Source organism: Acanthochromis polyacanthus, chromosome 1 (genome assembly GCF_021347895.1).
Source record: "Acanthochromis polyacanthus isolate Apoly-LR-REF ecotype Palm Island chromosome 1, KAUST_Apoly_ChrSc, whole genome shotgun sequence".
Lineage (NCBI taxonomy): Eukaryota > Metazoa > Chordata > Actinopteri > Pomacentridae > Acanthochromis > Acanthochromis polyacanthus.
The window spans coordinates 59,580,731-59,598,597 of record NC_067113.1 but is presented as its reverse complement, the minus strand read 5'-3'; the positions used below and the strand labels follow the sequence as shown (position 1 = coordinate 59,598,597).

The following is a 17,867-nucleotide window of genomic DNA, read 5'->3' as shown; positions in this document are numbered from 1 at the left end:
TCACCATTTTTTCTCTCATTTTTCACTGAAATCTTAAGTCCTCGATGGAAACAAAACAACCACTAAGGAGAGAGAACTCTATTTAGTTCAGTATGATACAGTTGCATCTTTCTAGTTGTTTTCTAGTTGTTTTAAGAGACAGTTTAGTTCCTTTGTGGTCATTTTGTGTCTCATTTTCATTGTTTTTTTGTCTTGTTTCTGTCATTTCTTTGGGATTATTTTGTTTCCCTTGTCCCTGTCGTCTGAAGATCTAAGCAGTTTGAGTTAGAAAATCCAAAGTTGAAAATCCAAAGTTCCTTAAGGTTTTCACAGTTTCTGTTAGAGAAATAATCTAATTGTGTGGTAATAAATTAAAAATAAATCATTAATTTCTCTAACTGCAGCACTGTTTAACTAATTTTTGGTTAATTTTCAAATCAGAATGAAGAGATTTTGATCAAAAATCATGATTTTAAGCTTCGATTTTGTCAGTTTTCCCAATGAAAGTTACATTTGATGAGTTTAAGGACGTTCGGAAAGTTGAAAATCTAATGATTTTTACTGTTTTTACAGTTTCTGGTTGATAAATGGTTCAGTTTTGTGATTTTTGGTGACACTTTTCAACCCTGCTGGAGGGTTTTGGGGTTCAGAGGGTTAATCATCTTTAACGTCTCTAATCTGAGGACACTTTCTGGTGAAATAAAGGTAAAATAAATAACTAGAGATGACGTTTTGCGCCTGCAGCGGTACATCTGGTGGAAGAAGAGCCTGGACGTGTGGACCAAAGACCATCCGTTCCCCATCGACATCGACTACATGATCAGCGACACTCTGGAGCTGCTGAGGCCGAAGATGAGGCTGAGCTGCTCGCTGGACGAAGCCACCAAACACGTGACCGACCTGGAGAGGGAGGTCCTCGTCAAGCTAGGTAGGACAGGAAGCGGGGCCGTGTGTGAGGAGGTCATTAGTTCCTCCGGTTCGGTCGGTGCAGCAGCATTCTTCAGACGGTGCCTCATCCGTCTGTCCAACTGGTTCTGAAACACATTGAAGGAATTGTAGCTGCTAATTACAAAGGAATGACGTCTGCTGCAGTCAGGGATTTTATTTTAGCTCCGCCACACCAAACAAGTATTTTTAGTGGCTGCATTCCTTTTAAAAGTCATCACGAATCCGTTTTTTACGCCTCACTGGCAGAAATCAGAAAAATCTTTTACTATTTTAATGAGAAGTTTATCAGTTGACACTTTATTTCTCTGCATCCAGCTTCTCAAATATGAAAATTTGCAGATTTTTGTCTTTATTACAACAAAAACAAATCATTTGCAGGTGTCAACTCAGCTATTTTCTGACTTTGAATCAACCAAAGTAGTTAATAAAATCTTTAAAAGTATATGGAAAAAATGCAGTTTTTACGGAAATGAAAGTGTTAAAGCTCATAAATATGGGATTTTTCCGTTGATAAAGGCAGCAAAAACTCTTTAGAAGTTATTGGTTGAGACATGTCACTGAAATTTGTTCAGAATTCTGCAGCTCACTCAGTCCAAATCTTATTTTTCTACACAAAATTACACAGAAAGACTACATCAAACAGTAAATTGTGTTTTCTTCAGTGTGATTTTCATTATTTCTCTGCATCCAGCTTCTCAATTATGAAGAAGCTTGTCTGTATTCTGACAAAACAAACCGTTTGCAGATGTCAGTTTTTTAAATTATTATATAAAATATTCTGACATTTAGTCGACCATTGAGTCGATTGCAGATTTTTCTTGTTTTTTAAACTTTATTCAGATAAAACAAACCGTTTTCAGTCACCACAGCCTTTTTTTCTTGTTTAGGGCTTTTTTCAATCAATTTCTGGTATTTTATTAACTGGTTTAATTGATTGTAAATTATGAGCTGAAACTCCTGTTTTTTCTCTTATTGTGACACAAAAATTGTCTTTCAAGCTGCTGCTAAAGTCTGAACAGCACAAAGCATGCAGATTTCACAGAAGTTAAAGCGCTGAAGGTCATAAATGTGAGATTTTCTGTTGATAAAGGCAGTAACAACTCCTTAAAAGTTATTGGTTGAGACACTTCACTAAATTATGTTGTCGCCCTGTGGGAAAATTTGTAGCTCACTGCGTGTAAATCTTATTTTCTATCCAAAAGCTGCACAAAAAGTCCCAAACAAACAGTAAATTGTGTGTTTTTGTGTAGCTACAGTCCAGTACAGTTTATTCGTTTGTGTTTTAAAGCTCTTTCAGCTACACTTTCAATCACAAGTGGATAAAATATTCACTTCTCTGTAATTTATCTCATCATTTCTGTATCATTTTAATAAAAGAAGTCAGAAAATATCTTTATTGCCACTGAAGTTTACACAGAAGAGGAGTTTGTTTTGGTTAAACTGTGACAATAAATAAACAACTACAAGCCAAAAAACCATAAATATATAAAAGAGAAACATTTAGAATAAGACAGTAGGATTTAAATAATGTACAGAATATATAATACGGTTTTTAAATGGTAGAATTTCTGCAAATTTAAGCAAAATATGAGAGATTTGATGTTGAAATGTTCACATAAAAGTGTGTTAAAAATCTCAGAGGTTTAATGCGGTGTGTAGTAAACGTGAACGACCACAGTGAGGCGCTGTAGAGCTGGACAGAATTTAAGTATTCATCGTTTTCTCTGAATAAATCTGATGCTGCAGAAGCTGCTCTAGAATCTACACATTTATATGTTCTATTTAATGTTAAAATAATCCATAAAACGCGGCAAACATGAGGTGCTAGCTGCTAATTCTGCTTGATTGTAAAGCACGCAAGCTGCCAAAATGTGAACTAAAATCTGAAATTAGTATTAAATGTCGTTCACGTGACTTTAATAATAAATTATATATGTGATTTCTGCATAAAAGTACATAAAATCAGCATTAGCTATGATTTAAAATCTTCACCTCACTGTTGGAGCTGATTGAAAACCCATTGGAGGGAATTAGTTTACAAAACAGGATCGTTAGATCTGATTTAAAATACGATTACAAGAGAAAACATTTGCTCTGAAGCCTTAAATTAAAAAAGAAAAAGGTCAAATCTCACTTTTAAAAGGTGCATTTCGACCTAGAATCCTTCATAAATGCGCTCAATTTGGATTTATTGTGATATTTTTATTTGAAAAATGTTTTTTTTCTGGCTGAAAGTTACACAAACAAGCAACAAAAGATGTCAGGACGTTGTGTTAGTGATGAATCATTAAGCTAATGAGTAAAAATGTACAAACACAAAAGGTAGAAATGATTTTAATGTTTAATTAGCATCTCTAATGTGACATCTAGTGTGTTTTATCACTCATTTGTTTCATTTGCAGCCAGAATTAATTAATAAAATGTATATCAAAGTTGCTCATATCTAGGAATAGTTTTGGTGCCTGCAGGTCTTGAATTCAGTTGAATTTAGTGCTGAATTTTCCTTTTTTACATTCAAACTTGTTTTGTGAACATTTTTCACATACAGAAAGTAAGAAAGTAAACAGCATAAAATCAACAAATCAGTGTAATTTTGTGTTTCATCCTTTTAAAAGTTTGTTTTTAGCCTTTCTAGCAGAAAACTGAACAATCTTTTATTATTTTGATCATAATCTAATTAATAAAGTCATTAAATCTCTGCATTCAGCTTCTCAAATGTAAAAATGTGCAGATTTTCTTGTTTTTTTTGTGTTTATTCAGACAAAACAAACCATTTCCACCACAGCCTCTTTACACTTGTTTAATTAATTTCTGACATTTTATCAACTAGTTTGCTTTTTGAATCTATCCTGAAACTAATTAAGTGGTTTTTTTTTCCTTTTTCTGACACAAACATTCGCTCTATAACATTTCAAGCTGCTAGTTTTGGTGCCTGCAGGTCTTGATTTCAGTTGAATTTGGACATCATTTTTCCTTTTTTACATTCAAACTTGTTATTTATGAACATTTTTCACATTTTAAGGACAGAAAGTAAGTCGCAGGATAGTTAATGAATCACTGCAGGTTTACAGAATTGAGAGTAAAATATCAGAATAATTATGCTAAACAAACACCCCTAGTGTTTCTTGGTGATTGTCAATATTAATAAGAAAGTCTGCAGTAGTAAAGTTTCCTTTAATTTGCTGCTTTAATTGGATAAAATCACATTTTATTATTCGTTGCAATCAACCATTTTCAGCTTTTTCTTCCCTGTTACTTCTGTTTTTTTATATTATAATAATAGTAATCTTTGTTTGTAGAGCTCTTTTTAAAAATCCAAGTTACAAAAAGCTTTATAAAGCAGCAAAATTAAACTGAGAACCTGTTTTAAAAGACAGATGAGTAGGCTTAATTTAAACCACTACAGTTCTAGGAAAGGTAAAAACACTTTTAAAAGAAATGAAGGACAATTTAAAGGAAGTAAAACTCAAGTAAAATCAGAACAAGTTGTCATTCTACACCTATAAACGATAATCAAGTGTTTTAGGTGGATATTAGGTGACATTTGTGTTCATATAGCTGGTAATAAATGTTGATTTATTAATGTTCTTGCTAAATAATTGTAGATTTTATTGTCCTGAAGTAATTTTTTGACCCATATGTTTGTAGAAAAAGTATGAGTTTACATTTATGAAATCTTCGGAAGCCTTAGATTGAATTTAATGACGGAAAATCTGATCAAAAGCAGATTTTTTTACGATCTGTGCGACTAGTTTACAGATAAAAACCTGAACCTGTCATGAATACAGAAACCTGAACTATGACCTGCTTTGTCAGGAATGTAAGACAAAAAAAAAAAAAACTGCAGAAAGGAGGAAGGAGGAAGCGCTGAGTAGCAGGTGTATCTGGATCCACTCAGGAACTCCGGCTTTGTTCACAGTTTCAAGGTGTTGACTTGGAATGTGCAGAGAAAAATGTGGAAGCTCCACCCTACGAGTTAAACGACACATGACACCGGAAACGTCCATAAATCTGCTTTAAAAGATGCTTCAGGGCCATCACAAGTCTACGTCTTCTTCAGCTTTAATATAATCCAGTGACTATTATTCATTTGTCCATGAAACACTGCAAACAGGAGAAGCTAACGGCTAATTCTGCACAAGTTTAAGTTGCCAAAGTGTCAAAAAAATCTCAAATTCCTTCTTGAAGTTGCTCATGTGACCTTAAAAAAATGAGATTATCTTTGTGATTTCTGCATAAAAGTGCTACAAAATCAACATTAACTCAGATTAAATTGGAATCTAACCAAAGGAAACACCTGTTGGAACAAATTACTGAATCGGATGTTAGCTGTAGCTGCAATGAAAAAGGGCTTGTTTGAGTCAAATATAAAGTAAATTATTTCAAAATTGTACAAAATCTTGATTTAAAGAGAATTTTTATGTGACCAACAGGTTTTTTTCTGGCTGGAAATGTCATAAACAAGTGACAAAAGATGTTAGAGATGCTAAAAATAAAAAGTTTAGCATTAGCATCACTTGTTTATGTCATTTCCAGCCAGACGAAACTTGTTGGTGAAATAAAAACTCACTTTAAATCAAAATTTAGCACGCTTATGAAAAAATCTTGAGGCTAAACTGCATCTGGACGTCATAAATTCAGTCAACCTCAGCTTTAAAGGGCTTTACAATTTGTCAAATGTCACTTTCACACAACAAATTATACCAATTTTGACCAACTGTATTTTTTTGGCTGGAAATATCATAAACAAGTGACAAAAGATTGTTGGATTTTATGTTAGTGATGCTAAAAATAAAAAAATCCTAAAAAGCTAAAACAAAAAATCAGTTTCCCACAACAAAAGGCTTTGATTTTCTTTATTTTGCTTCTCATTTATGAACATTTTTTCACATTACATGGACACCAAATGGTAAATCAAACAAACTTGTAATCAGTAAATGGTGAGAAAATCGAAGGAAATATTTTTTTAAGATGTATGAACCGGTATATTATTCATCTTCTTCAGACAATTGAAAGTTTGTGGTAGCTCAAACATGCTGCATTTCAGAACAAATCAATGCAAAATGACGTGCAAATTATGCTGGCTGAAGAATTATGGTGCAAGAATTGCAGTTTTTTTTTTTTTTTTTTTACAGTAAACGTGCACAGTCGTTACCATTAAAAACGTGTCGCTTTGTGTTAAAATAATTGTTAAAATACGTGTTCTGGAGGAAAATGTTCATTTCTAGACTCGATTTTCAGCTTCTTTGGAGAGTTTTCAGGTGAATTTGGGAACTTCTGAGCTGATGAATGAGGGCAGGAGGAGGTCAAGAGGCAGAAAGATTGATCTTTAACAGCACCGTTAAAGATTGTCAGATTTAAGCGATGGCCGTCAAATAAACGTATAAAGTGTAAATATTCCTCCGAGCGGTGTGTAGCTGCATTGTCTGGGTGTTTATGTGGACGGTCACGCTGGTGGTTATGAGAGAGTTGATTGATGGAAGCCAAACAAGCCGCCACCTTTCAAGCTTTCACCGCCACATTCCTCTGCAGCCTACAGCCTCCTTTCATGTCAGATCTGTTCATGCGAGGAGCTTTTGTTGGTTTTTAATCGATACATGCATGTTTGTTTTTGTGTTTCGTTGAAGGTCTGGCCATGGAGAAGGACGGCCGCTCCAGCGCCATGAGCGAAGGCGAGGTGCTGGACGAGGAAGACGACGACGACGACGAAGAGGGAGGCGCCGAGACCGAGGAGCAGTCGGGCAACGAGAGCGAAATGAACGAACAGGAAGAGGATGTGAGTCTTATTTATTTATCGTTCACAAAAAAATGAAGCTAAAGTATAATAAATATTATATTATAGATGAACAAAAGAGTAAAAAACCAAAGTTCATTAATCAGAGATTCAGGAAATTCTTTTGTTTGTGTTTTATATACTTTTTTGTAGTCTCAATGTAAACAATATAATAATAATAACAATAATAATCTAATATATAATACAAAAATAACAAAAAAGAATTTTAAAAAATCAGTTCATTAAAGCAAATAAAACATTATTTAAATAGGCAAAATATAAACTGTATTAATTCAAAATAATTTAAGAAATAATTAAAACGTCAATTAAAATGAGAAAATAGAGTAAAAATGATGAAGGATAAAATTGAACAAAAGAGTGAAGCAGAGTTCATAAAAGTTCATTAAAGCAATTAAAATGATTTTAAATAATTTAAAAGCAATAAGATTTAAAAAATAATAATTAAAAAGTCATTAAAAATTAGATAAAATAAACTAAAAATAAGTAAAAAAAAATCCTTAAAGCAAATAAAATGATAAGAAAAAGTGAAGTGATTAAAGATAACAAACTAAAAACTGCATTAAATTTGATGAAAGCAAATAAAATAATAAAAAATGAAGTGATACATGACGGATATCATAGACTAAAGATGTAAGTCATGAAGTCACACAACAAAATAAGACAATAATACAAAGGAAGGGATGCAATTTTAGTAAAATAGACTAAAAATTAGTCAAAATTCCATAAAGCAAATAAAAACAGTCATAAAAAGTGAAGTGATGTAAGATAAAACTGGACAAAAGAGTGAGTCAGAGCTCATTATAGCAAATAAAATATTAAATAAAATAATTAAAAATAATTGGAAGATAAGTGTTCAAAAGTAATTTAGGCTTCAGAAATGGTGTTTGTTGTGTTCAGCAAAAGCAGATCAAGTGTGTGAATTTTCCCAGAAATAATCAAGTTTCCTGCAGCTCTCAGTGTTTATCAGCGTTTATTAACAAGCCGTGGCTGATTTTTTAATTTATTTATTTTTTTAATTTTGGTCCCTACAGGAAGGATCAGAGAACGAGGAAGAGGAGAGAGAGGAAGAGGATGAAGAAAACACCGACTATCTGACCGACTCCAATAAAGAAAACGAAACCGATGAGGAGAACAATGTGAGATTCAAAAACAAATCTGTCTAACAAGGAACTGAAATCTCACTTTTTCTAGAGTTTTGAGTCTCGTTAGCTTCACTGTGGCAGCGAGTAAGATTAATTTAACTTTATATTGAAGAAAACACTCTTTTTTTTATGTCTTTAAATATTCGTTTTTATTCCTCAGGAGGTAACGATCCGTGGCGGTGGATTAAAACACGTGGCCTGTGCTGAAGACGAGGACTTTATTCAGGCTCTGGACAAGATGATGCTGGAGAACCTGCAGGTAAAACGTCCCGCTGCTCACCTGTCGGCTCAAACGAGGTGTTCACCCTTCAAAATAAGAGCATCATGAACTCATTTATGTAGCACTTTTCACATAACTAAGATGAAGCACAGGGAAGAAGGACTAATAAAGCAATAAAACATTATCTTATAAATGAAGGACTCAACAAAAACAGAGGAGGAAATATGATCATAAATAAACGGAATGAGGAAGCACCAGAGGAAAGATCAATCAAAACGCTGTACAGCACATCACACGGTAATAAACGGTAAAGTGATAAAACAAAGATTAAATAGATTAAAGAGCATGTCAGAATTCATAAAAGCTAATCAAATATTGATAAAAAGGTAAAATAATTTTAAAAAATATGCCTTAAATATAGTTTTCCCAAACATTATTAAATCGAGTTGACTTGTAGAAATGAACTTTGTGTCTCTAAACCTCCACTTTGGGATCAACAGAGCTAAAAAATTTAGTTTTTTTTTTTTCAGCTAAAAAGACATAAAAACTGAGACTCCTGAAGCTTCATGTTAGCTTTTAGCATGTTAGCATGAAAACTAATTAAATGAAGACTTTGCTTCTAGAAATTATTTTGTGACTCGCTTAGTGTCTCTAAACCTCCACTTTGGGATCTACTGAGCCCAAAAAAATATTTTTTTAAAGCCAAAAAGACGTAAAACTGGAAGATCTCTACTTAGTTTGTCCGACTCAGACTGCTGAAGCCTCGTGTTAGCTTTTAGCATGTTAGCATGAAAACTAATGAAAGTGTTGTTGTGCTTTGGTGTGATATTTTTCTGCCTTCTAAACAAATGAACCCTCCAGCTTAGATCAAAACAGGTCGACTCTTCTTCATGTCAGATTTAAAGGCCTTGACGTGTGTTCTGGTTCGTGCAGCAGCGTAGCGGCGAGGCGGTGAAGGTCCACCAGCTGGACGTGGCGATTCCTCTGCAGCTGAAGAGCCAGCTGAAGAAAGGCGGATCCGGACAGACCTGCATCGGGGACGGAGAGTCGGACATCTCAGACACCATGCAGTTCGTCATGTTGACCCGCAAAGGCAACAAGCAGCAGGTGAAGTGAAGCTACAGACAAAAAACACATGTTTACACACATGTAGAGGGAAAATACTGCAGGAAGATGGAGTTTAACTGTCCAGGACAAGAATTATAGTTATAATGTGAAAGTAATGTGAAGTAAGAGCTCATCAGTGAGGAGTTTCAGATATTTGTGGTTACATTTTACGAGAAAGAAAATTTCTGCAGCACTGTGCTTGAAACTAAGGCTGCAACTAATAATCAATGAGCTGTTTGTCTAAAATGTAGAAAAATGCAGAAAAATACGTGTTTGAAAACAGCCTGAGATTCTACAGCATCATTCAAACTTGACATAAGAATCTGAAATAACAGTGTAGATTCTTAAATTATGGGGAATTAAAGATATCTTGAACTAGAATTACGATAAGTGGGGAAAAACTGTTGATAACTAAAGCTGGAACTACAACTAATCTAGATTTAGCTGCAGAAATCTAGTAAGAAACACAGCATGAGTGAAAAATGACATAAAATAATGTAAATAGTGACCTTCTTTATATAGAGTAGAAATACTTTGTTCATCCAAAAGGGTGAATTCAGTGTTTTCCAGCTACTGAATATTAAAATTCTGCATTTGCTTTCATCCTCGGACATATAATCGAATCCCATAACTACACATTATGATCGATTATCATTTACCAGGTTGTACTTTTGAACACTTCTCTGTTTTTTGGGAACCACTACCTCTTGTGATCTGGTAGGTTTGTAACTGCGGCTCTTCAGGAGTGTTGGAGATTGTCGATATAAGGTTTTATATTTTCTGTAGTCCTTCTAGATTCTCCCTGGTTGTTTTTTTTAAGTGTTTGCAGCATAAATGAACCTGTTTTTCACCCAGATGTTGTTGTTGTTTGATGACAGAAGTATTTAATTTATTAAAGTTGTACAAAAACTGTTAGAATCCTGAGCAGAGCGGTGATGTTCGGAGTTGTAGAGAAACTCTGCAATTCACTCAAACACACTCGACTCTGTGAATGAAACCAGGAAAAATATTGACTCTGGATGTGTGTCGGACTTGTACTGGGCTCTTTGTGGCAACAGTTTCAGTGTCGACAGCGTTTCTGCATGAATGTCTAGAAATTAAAGCTCAGCTGGAACTCATGATTATGAGCTTGAATAATTGATTAGTTATCGGGTTAATAAAATGTCAGTTGCTGTTTACCAAAATCCAAGATGACATCCTGAAAGGTCTCAGAGATATTTAATTTATTGTCATAGAGAAGGGAAGAAATCAGAAAATATTCAAACAGAGGGACACGGTGAATATCTGGCAGCAATAAACAAGAAGAATTATGTTAAAAAAAAAACAACCTGTAATGTTCCAAAACTATTAAAAAACAGTAAATATCTGAACAATAATTATATTCTTTAGCTGATATGAAAACAGTCAAACAGTAATTTTATTGTCTTACATTATTAACCCTTTGATGCACAAAATGTTTCAAGAAATTCCCATTTTCCATTAATTATGGATCACTTTTGACCCATGTTTACTTCAAAGGGTTGGAGAACAAGTACTATTTGCAAAACTACATATTTTTGTAATATGGATAATATTTCATGTTTGTTTCTGTTTTTTTGTTAGTGTTTTACAGTCAACATGTAAAGTACACACGTGGACAAAATTGTTGGTACCCCTCAGTTAAAGAAGGAAAAACCCACAATTCTCACTGAAATCACTTGAAACTCACAAAAGTAACAATAAATAAAAATTTACTGAAAATTAAATAATCAAAATCAGCCATCACTTTTGAATTGTTGATTAACATAATTATTTAAAAAAACAAACTAATGAAATAGGGCTGGACAAAAATGATGGTACCCATAACTTAATATTTTGTTGCACAACCTTTTGAGGCAATCACTGCAATTAAACGATTTCTGTATTTGTCAATGAGCGTTCTGCAGCTGTCAACAGGTATTTTGGCCCACTCCTCATGAGCAAACAGCTCCAGTTGTCTCAGGTTTGATGGGTGTCTTCTCCAAATGGCATGTTTCAGCTCCTTCCACATATGTTCAATGGGATTCAGATCTGGGCTCATAGAAGGCCACTTTAGAATAGTCCAACGCTTTTCTCTCAGCCATTCTTGGGTGTTTTTGGCTGGTTGTCCTGTTGGAAGACCCATGACCTGCGACTGAGACCAAGCTTTCTGACACTAGGCAGCACATTTCTCTCCAGAATGCCTTGATAGTCTTCAGATTTCATCGTACCTTGCACACTTTCAAGACACCCTGTGCCAGATGCAGCAAAGCAGCCCCAAAACATTACTGAGCCTCCTCCATGTTTCACCGTAGGGACAGTGTTCTTTTCTTCGTATGCTTGGTTTTTGAGTCTATGAACATAGAGTTGATGTGCCTTACCAAAAAGCTCCAGTTTGGTCTCATCTGTCCAAAGGACATTCTCCCAGAAGCTTTGTGGCTTGTCAACATGCATTTTTGCAAATTCCAGTCTGGCTTTTTTATGAGTTTTTTTCAGCAGTGGTGTCCTCCTTGGTCGTCTCCCATGAAGTCCACTTTGGCTCAAACAACGACGAATGGTGCGATCTGACACTGATGTACCTTGGCCTTGGAGTTCACCTTTAATTTCTTTGGAGGTTGCTCTGGGCTCTTTGGATACAATTCGAACGATCCGTCTCTTCAATTTGTCATCAATTTTCCTCTTGCGGCCACGTCCAGGGAGGTTGGCTACTGTCCCGTGGGTCTTGAACTTCTGAATAATATGAGCCACTGTTGTCACAGGAACTTCAAGCTGTTTATAGATGGTCTTATAGCCTTTACCTTTAAGATGTTTGTCTATAATTTTTTTTCTGATGTCCTGGGACAATTCTTTCCTTCGCTTTCTGTTGTCCATGTTCAGTGTGGTACACACCTTTTCACCAAACAGCAGGGTGACTACTTGTCTCCCTTTAAATAGGCAGACTGACTGATTATGAGTTTGGAAACACCTGTGATGTCAATTAAATGACACACCTGAGTTAATCATGTCACTCTGGTCAAATAGTTTTCAATCTTTTATAGAGGTACCATCATTTTTGTCCAGGCCTGTTTCATTAGTTTGTTTTTTTAAATAATTATGTTAATCAACAATTCAAAAGTAATGGCTGTTTTTGATTATTTAATTTTCAATAAATTTTTATTTATTGTTACTTTTGTGAGTTTCAAGTGATTTCAGTGAGAATTGTGGGGTTTTCCTTCTTTAACTGAGGGGTACCAACAATTTTGTCCACGTGTGTACTTGTTTTTCAAAAACTCAGAGGCAAATCTGTAAAATAACAATTGCAAAAATAATTTCTCATTTTTCAGTCCTTACCATACATTTTTTATTTCCAATAACATAAAAATATCTGTAAAATAATATTTTTGAGGATTTTATTACAACAAAAAATAATGTAGTTTTGCAGTAAAATAAAAAAAAATTAATTCCTGTTTTTATTATCAGAGAGAAGGAAAAAGCATTTAAGAGCACTGTAAAATTTAAAAAAACTTTTCAAAATAAAGTCTAAAAGCAAAAAAAATGTTTAAAAATGTTAAATGTTCCGTTAAGAAAAATAACAGTAAACTAAAATAAATAGAAAATGTCTGTACAATAATGCTATTTCTTTTGAATTTAAAGACTGTAAATCAGTAGTATTATGGTCACACATCATGAAAGAGTTCTGGTTTGTTTTAATAAGTAAAATTAGATTAAATTTCTATTTTCTTGTGTGCTTTTACAACATATATCTATTGTTTATGTGTAAAAACAAAATGAAAAAAAATCATTTTCACTCCTTAGTATACAAAATCCTTTCTCAAGAAAAAGGACAAATATTAGTACAATAATTATACTTTTTTCCTGAACTAAATAAAGTTTAAAAATTGTTTAATTTATTAGTCAAATGTTGTAAAAGAGTGAATACAATGTTTTTGTGTGGATTTAATCACCTTTTTTATAGAGCTGGACCTAAATATCCAGATATCCTCTCAAAATTCATCGTTTTTCAATCAATATTATACATAACCTTTTACAAAAAAAGATTATAAATAAAATAATATTTTTGGCGGATTTATTTCTGTGTAATGGCAATAAATTGTTTTTTAGAAAAATACTGTTAAAAATTTTTATATGTTCTTTTTTAACATTGAAGGTAAAATTAGAGAATTTAACTTGCATTTTGTGTAAAAGAAAATAGTTCACACAGGTTAATAAATAACCAAAAAAGTTGGTTTTTAATTTAGTAGCTGCAAAATAATTGATGAACAGTTTTAGCTCTACTTCCTGCATGTATTTATTAATGATTTACTGTTTTATAGCTCTTTAAAATGCGGCTTTGGTTTCACATAATTGAGTTTTCCAGGTTAAATATTTAACATGATTGTTTTTGATGAAGTAAAATGACGGTAAACATGTTAAATCTTGAACACTATGAATTACAAGGAGAGAAAACAGGTTTCGAAAAGGACGGGTCTATTTCAGGAGCTTTCTGGTGCGTCTGGGGTTAAACTCTGTGAACTGCAGCTGGAGGGTCGAGTCTATAAAGAGGCTGGTGTGTGTGGAGCTGCTGGAATGTGGTTTGAGGCCGAGCTGGTCGTCGTTCTGTTGGGTGTGTCCGACTTTCTGCAGCTTTAATGGAGCGCTCAGTCCACACGGCTGCTGCACAGAAAAAAAAACGCTCGCAGACACACAGCGCTCCTTGTTGCAGATGGGAAACGACATTTTTTGCTCCGTAAACAATCGCAGGTCGCTGAAGACAATCTTCCTGTGTGTTTGTGAGCGTGCTGCTGTTTGGGTCGAACCGAAACCTCCGAGCACGAAAACATAAAGCACAATATTTATGTTTTTATGATGTATTTTTCCATGAAAGATCAATTAGTGCAAGATGACAAATGTTTCATCAACAACCTAGAAATATTCAGTTTGCTGTCATAGAGGAGGGAAGAAACCAGAAAATATCCACATTTAGTCAGCTGGATTTAGAGAATTTAGCCTTTTTTTTTGTATTAATCTCTCAAACCAATTGATTGATTAAATGCGACCCACATTTTCTCTGAGTCAAATCTAAAGTGTGAAATGTCTTATTTTGTCCAAACGACTGCTAAACATCCAAGGAAAAGACAACAAAGTCACATTTTAGCATGAAAACTGCAGCAGAATATTTATTTAAATAGTAGCTTTACGGCTTTAACACCTGAAGGAGGCTTTAACACTGTAGGGATTGACTCCTATAGGTTTTTTCACATTTATTTTATGTATTTATATATATTTTCATGACCTTGATTATATATTTATAAATTTTCCAGCATCTGTACTGATTATAGGTAATCACAAAAGGTCAATACAATATTTGAAACTAATATATACATTAAATGTTAAATATTAACAGCTTGTGACAGCAGGATATACGTAATTTATAACTCGTTATTAATAATGATTACTATAACTGAATGAGTCAGATAATGTCACTGATCGATCAGTTGATTGAGATCAATCAGTTTGTTTCCTGCTTTTTCTGTTTTCTTAATCTTTTGCTGTTATATCATGTTTTTGTCCATTAAGATCCAGATCTTAAAGCTTTATTAGTTATTTTCCACTGTTACAGGCTAGTCTGTGGCTACTTGCTGACTTAGCCACTAGCTGTTAGCATTAGCAACTGTGAAAGCAGGAATATTACACAGTCGCGAATGCTAACATCTGATATCATGTGACACGTTCAGGAATAGTAATCATTATTAATGACGTAACAAAATTATGAATGATGAGTGTTCTATCAGACATTCAACATTACTGCTTTCACAGTTGCTAAGGCTAACGGCTAAGTTAGGCAGGCTAGTGGCTAAGTCATCTTTCGCTGTTCTGTCACGTTTTTGTCCGCTAAGATCCTGATCTTAAAGCATTATTAGTCATTATTTTCCACCGTTTCATGCTAATCTGTGGCTGCTTGCTAACTTAGCCATTAGCATGACAGGACATTTACAACGGGTTGTTAATCTGAATTTGGACAGATTTTACAATGCTCCAGATAGAACAGCAAACCTCCCACCAATAGCATTAGCTTAGCGATGTCAGCAAAACGAGTTACAGTTTCAGGGTAACAGGGAAACCATGCATGCTTGTGTAAGATTGTGGTGTTTATTCAGCAACACCTGCTAAAACACTTCATGCTTCTGATTTTATGTCACTGTAAACCAAACAAACAAGACATTTAAGGTTGTTACCTTGGAGTCCAAAAAACTTGCGATTTTTTTGTTTTTTTAATTGAAAAACGATTTTAAATCAATTAAGAATGGAAAAATTCATTAGAAGTTTTTATTTTTGTTAAAGAACATGTAATGAGACAGAGTTATGGATATGTGAAGCTTTAGCCTATTAGCTTAACATAGAAACAGTAAACATGCCTCTTTCCACTAAGTTACACATTACAGTACAGCAGCCGACATAAACAAAATTCAGGACTGAGCCTTTACCTGTCAGTTTTAAAACCCAGTTCAGTTTAATCACTTGTCTACTGCTGCTGCTCCATGTTTAACTTGAATATTTATGTTTCCGGTCAACAGTATAAGATCCTGAATGTTCCGCTGTCTTCCCACCTGGCGGCAAATCACTTCAACCAGCAACAGGCCGAACAGGAGGAACGAATGAGGATGAAGAAACTGACTCTGGACATCAACGAGAGGCAGGAACAGGAGGATTACCAGGGTAAGATACTGCTTCCATGGGCTTTAATGCAAGAAACTTAACATTATTCACCACAGGGAAGATGCTAATGAAGAAATGTCGTGTTTGATTCCACAGATACATGCAGATTTTGCGCTAAAACAGCTGTTCGTTGTTGTTTTTTGCATTATTTTGCATTTGTTGCCAAAAAAACTTAAAATTCCCTCGTTTTTTTGCCTTTTTAGTCTACTTTTGTGTAGCTTAAATCTTGTTTTAGTTATAAATAAGTCATCTAAGTTAAATAAGTTCTTTTCATGGTCGGTTTTATCTATTGATTATTTTTTGATTCACCGAGTTGTTTGGTCTATACAATATCAGAAAATGGTGAAAAATGTCAATCTGTGTTTCCTATAGCTAAGTATGACATCCGAAAATATCTTGTTTTACCCACAACCCAAATATATTCATTTTACTGTCACAAGAGAGGAAAGAAACCAGAAAACATCCACATTTAGGAAGCTGAAATCAGACAAAAGACAGCAAATTCGCATTTTATGCACTGAAACCATCAAGTGTTTGATATTCTGTAAAAATTTTAGAAGCTTCTTAAATGTGAGAATATATTGTTTTTCTTTTCTAATTTTCTTTATAGACCAAATATCTTTGGATCTTTTGGTCTCCTGGATAGAAAAAGAAGACAATTGATGCTAGTTTTTTTTAATCTTGATAGTTGTGATGCAGATTTTTCACAATTTTCTGACATTTTAAAGTCTGAATGGTAAATTTTTCCATGAAAATAGTTGGTGATAAATGTCTTGTTTCATCAACAACCCAAAGATATTCATTTTACTGTGACTAGGGAGGAAAGAAGCCAGAAAATATCCACATTTAATTAAGACTTGTTTCTTCTTTAAAAACATACTCATACCAATTTTTTGCTTTGTCCAAACAACTGCTCAACATCCACAGATATTAATTCAATGTAGAACCAAGAAGAGATGGCAAAATCTCACATCTGAAGAACCAAAATCATAAAAAAATAATTAGCATTCTTGTTTAAAAAGTGGCATTAAAACAGTTATAATTTATTATTGACTGAGAAATGTCAGGTTCCCGATTGATTCCAGCCTCTCAAATGTGAGAATTTGCTATTTTTCTCAGTTTTATATTGTTGTAAACCAAGGAAGCTGAAAGTTGTGATGCACTTTTTTTTTTTTTTTTTTTTTTACAAAAACGCACTCAATCAAATTAGTTGGGATTAGACAACTGATCGATCAGTATCTGTAGTTTGATTGAACCATGTCTGTGTTACAGAGATGATGCAGTCTCTGGCTCAGCGTCCGGCTCCGGCCAACACCAACCGAGAGCGCCGGCCTCGATATCAGCATCCGAAAGGAGCTCCCAACGCCGACCTCATCTTCAAGACCGGAGGAAGGTGAGTCTAGACCACCGATGACGCAGACAAACAGCAGAAAATATGATGGATTCAGGTTTAATAGTATTGTTATCTCATCCTGCACCGATATGTCTTTGAACAGAGTGAAAAGAGAAAGACAAAAAAGGCAGGAGAAGCAAAGCAGACAAGAGAGGCAGGACAGGAAAGTAAAGCAGGAGAGAAGCCAAAGCTTTAGCTAACTAAAGCTAGGACAGCCGGAGCCTCGTAGACGACTTTAGTTAGATAATAATTCAGCAAGTTAAGACTAAACTGTTGACAACAGTGGTTCAAGTGAGATTATTTTGCTTTAAATACTCTGGAAATGTTTGGAAATAAAGATAACTTCATGTTTACTTCAACGTCAAGAGCACCTTTTCTGTTGCACATGGTTTATGCATTTCATGGTATTTAGTAGAAATCAATTGAACTTGTGAGGTTAGTAGGGTTTGGGTTAATAGGGTTACTGTAGGTTTAGAGGTAGTAGTTGGGGTTAGTAGGCTTACTGTAGGGCTAGTGGTTGGGGTTTGGGTTAGTAGGTTTACTGTAGGGTTAGAGGTAGTGGTTGGGGTTTGTAGGGTTACTGTAGGGCTA

General features: G+C 34.4%; 1 protein-coding gene across 2 annotated transcripts in view; it reads left to right on the top strand.

The window, feature by feature from the left end:
- The window catches only part of upf2 (UPF2 regulator of nonsense mediated mRNA decay), a 39,765-nt gene that overhangs the window by 17,968 nt on the left and 3,930 nt on the right, over window positions 1-17,867 (top strand). For both annotated transcript variants that reach the window (XM_051954359.1, XM_051954318.1), the window contains exons 14-20: window positions 724-907; window positions 6,555-6,703; window positions 7,753-7,857; window positions 8,024-8,122; window positions 9,017-9,190; window positions 15,742-15,883; window positions 17,156-17,276. In XM_051954359.1, coding sequence (XP_051810319.1) covers window positions 724-907; window positions 6,555-6,703; window positions 7,753-7,857; window positions 8,024-8,122; window positions 9,017-9,190; window positions 15,742-15,883; window positions 17,156-17,276 — 974 coding nt within the window. The remainder of the gene's footprint in view (window positions 1-723; window positions 908-6,554; window positions 6,704-7,752; window positions 7,858-8,023; window positions 8,123-9,016; window positions 9,191-15,741; window positions 15,884-17,155; window positions 17,277-17,867) is intronic.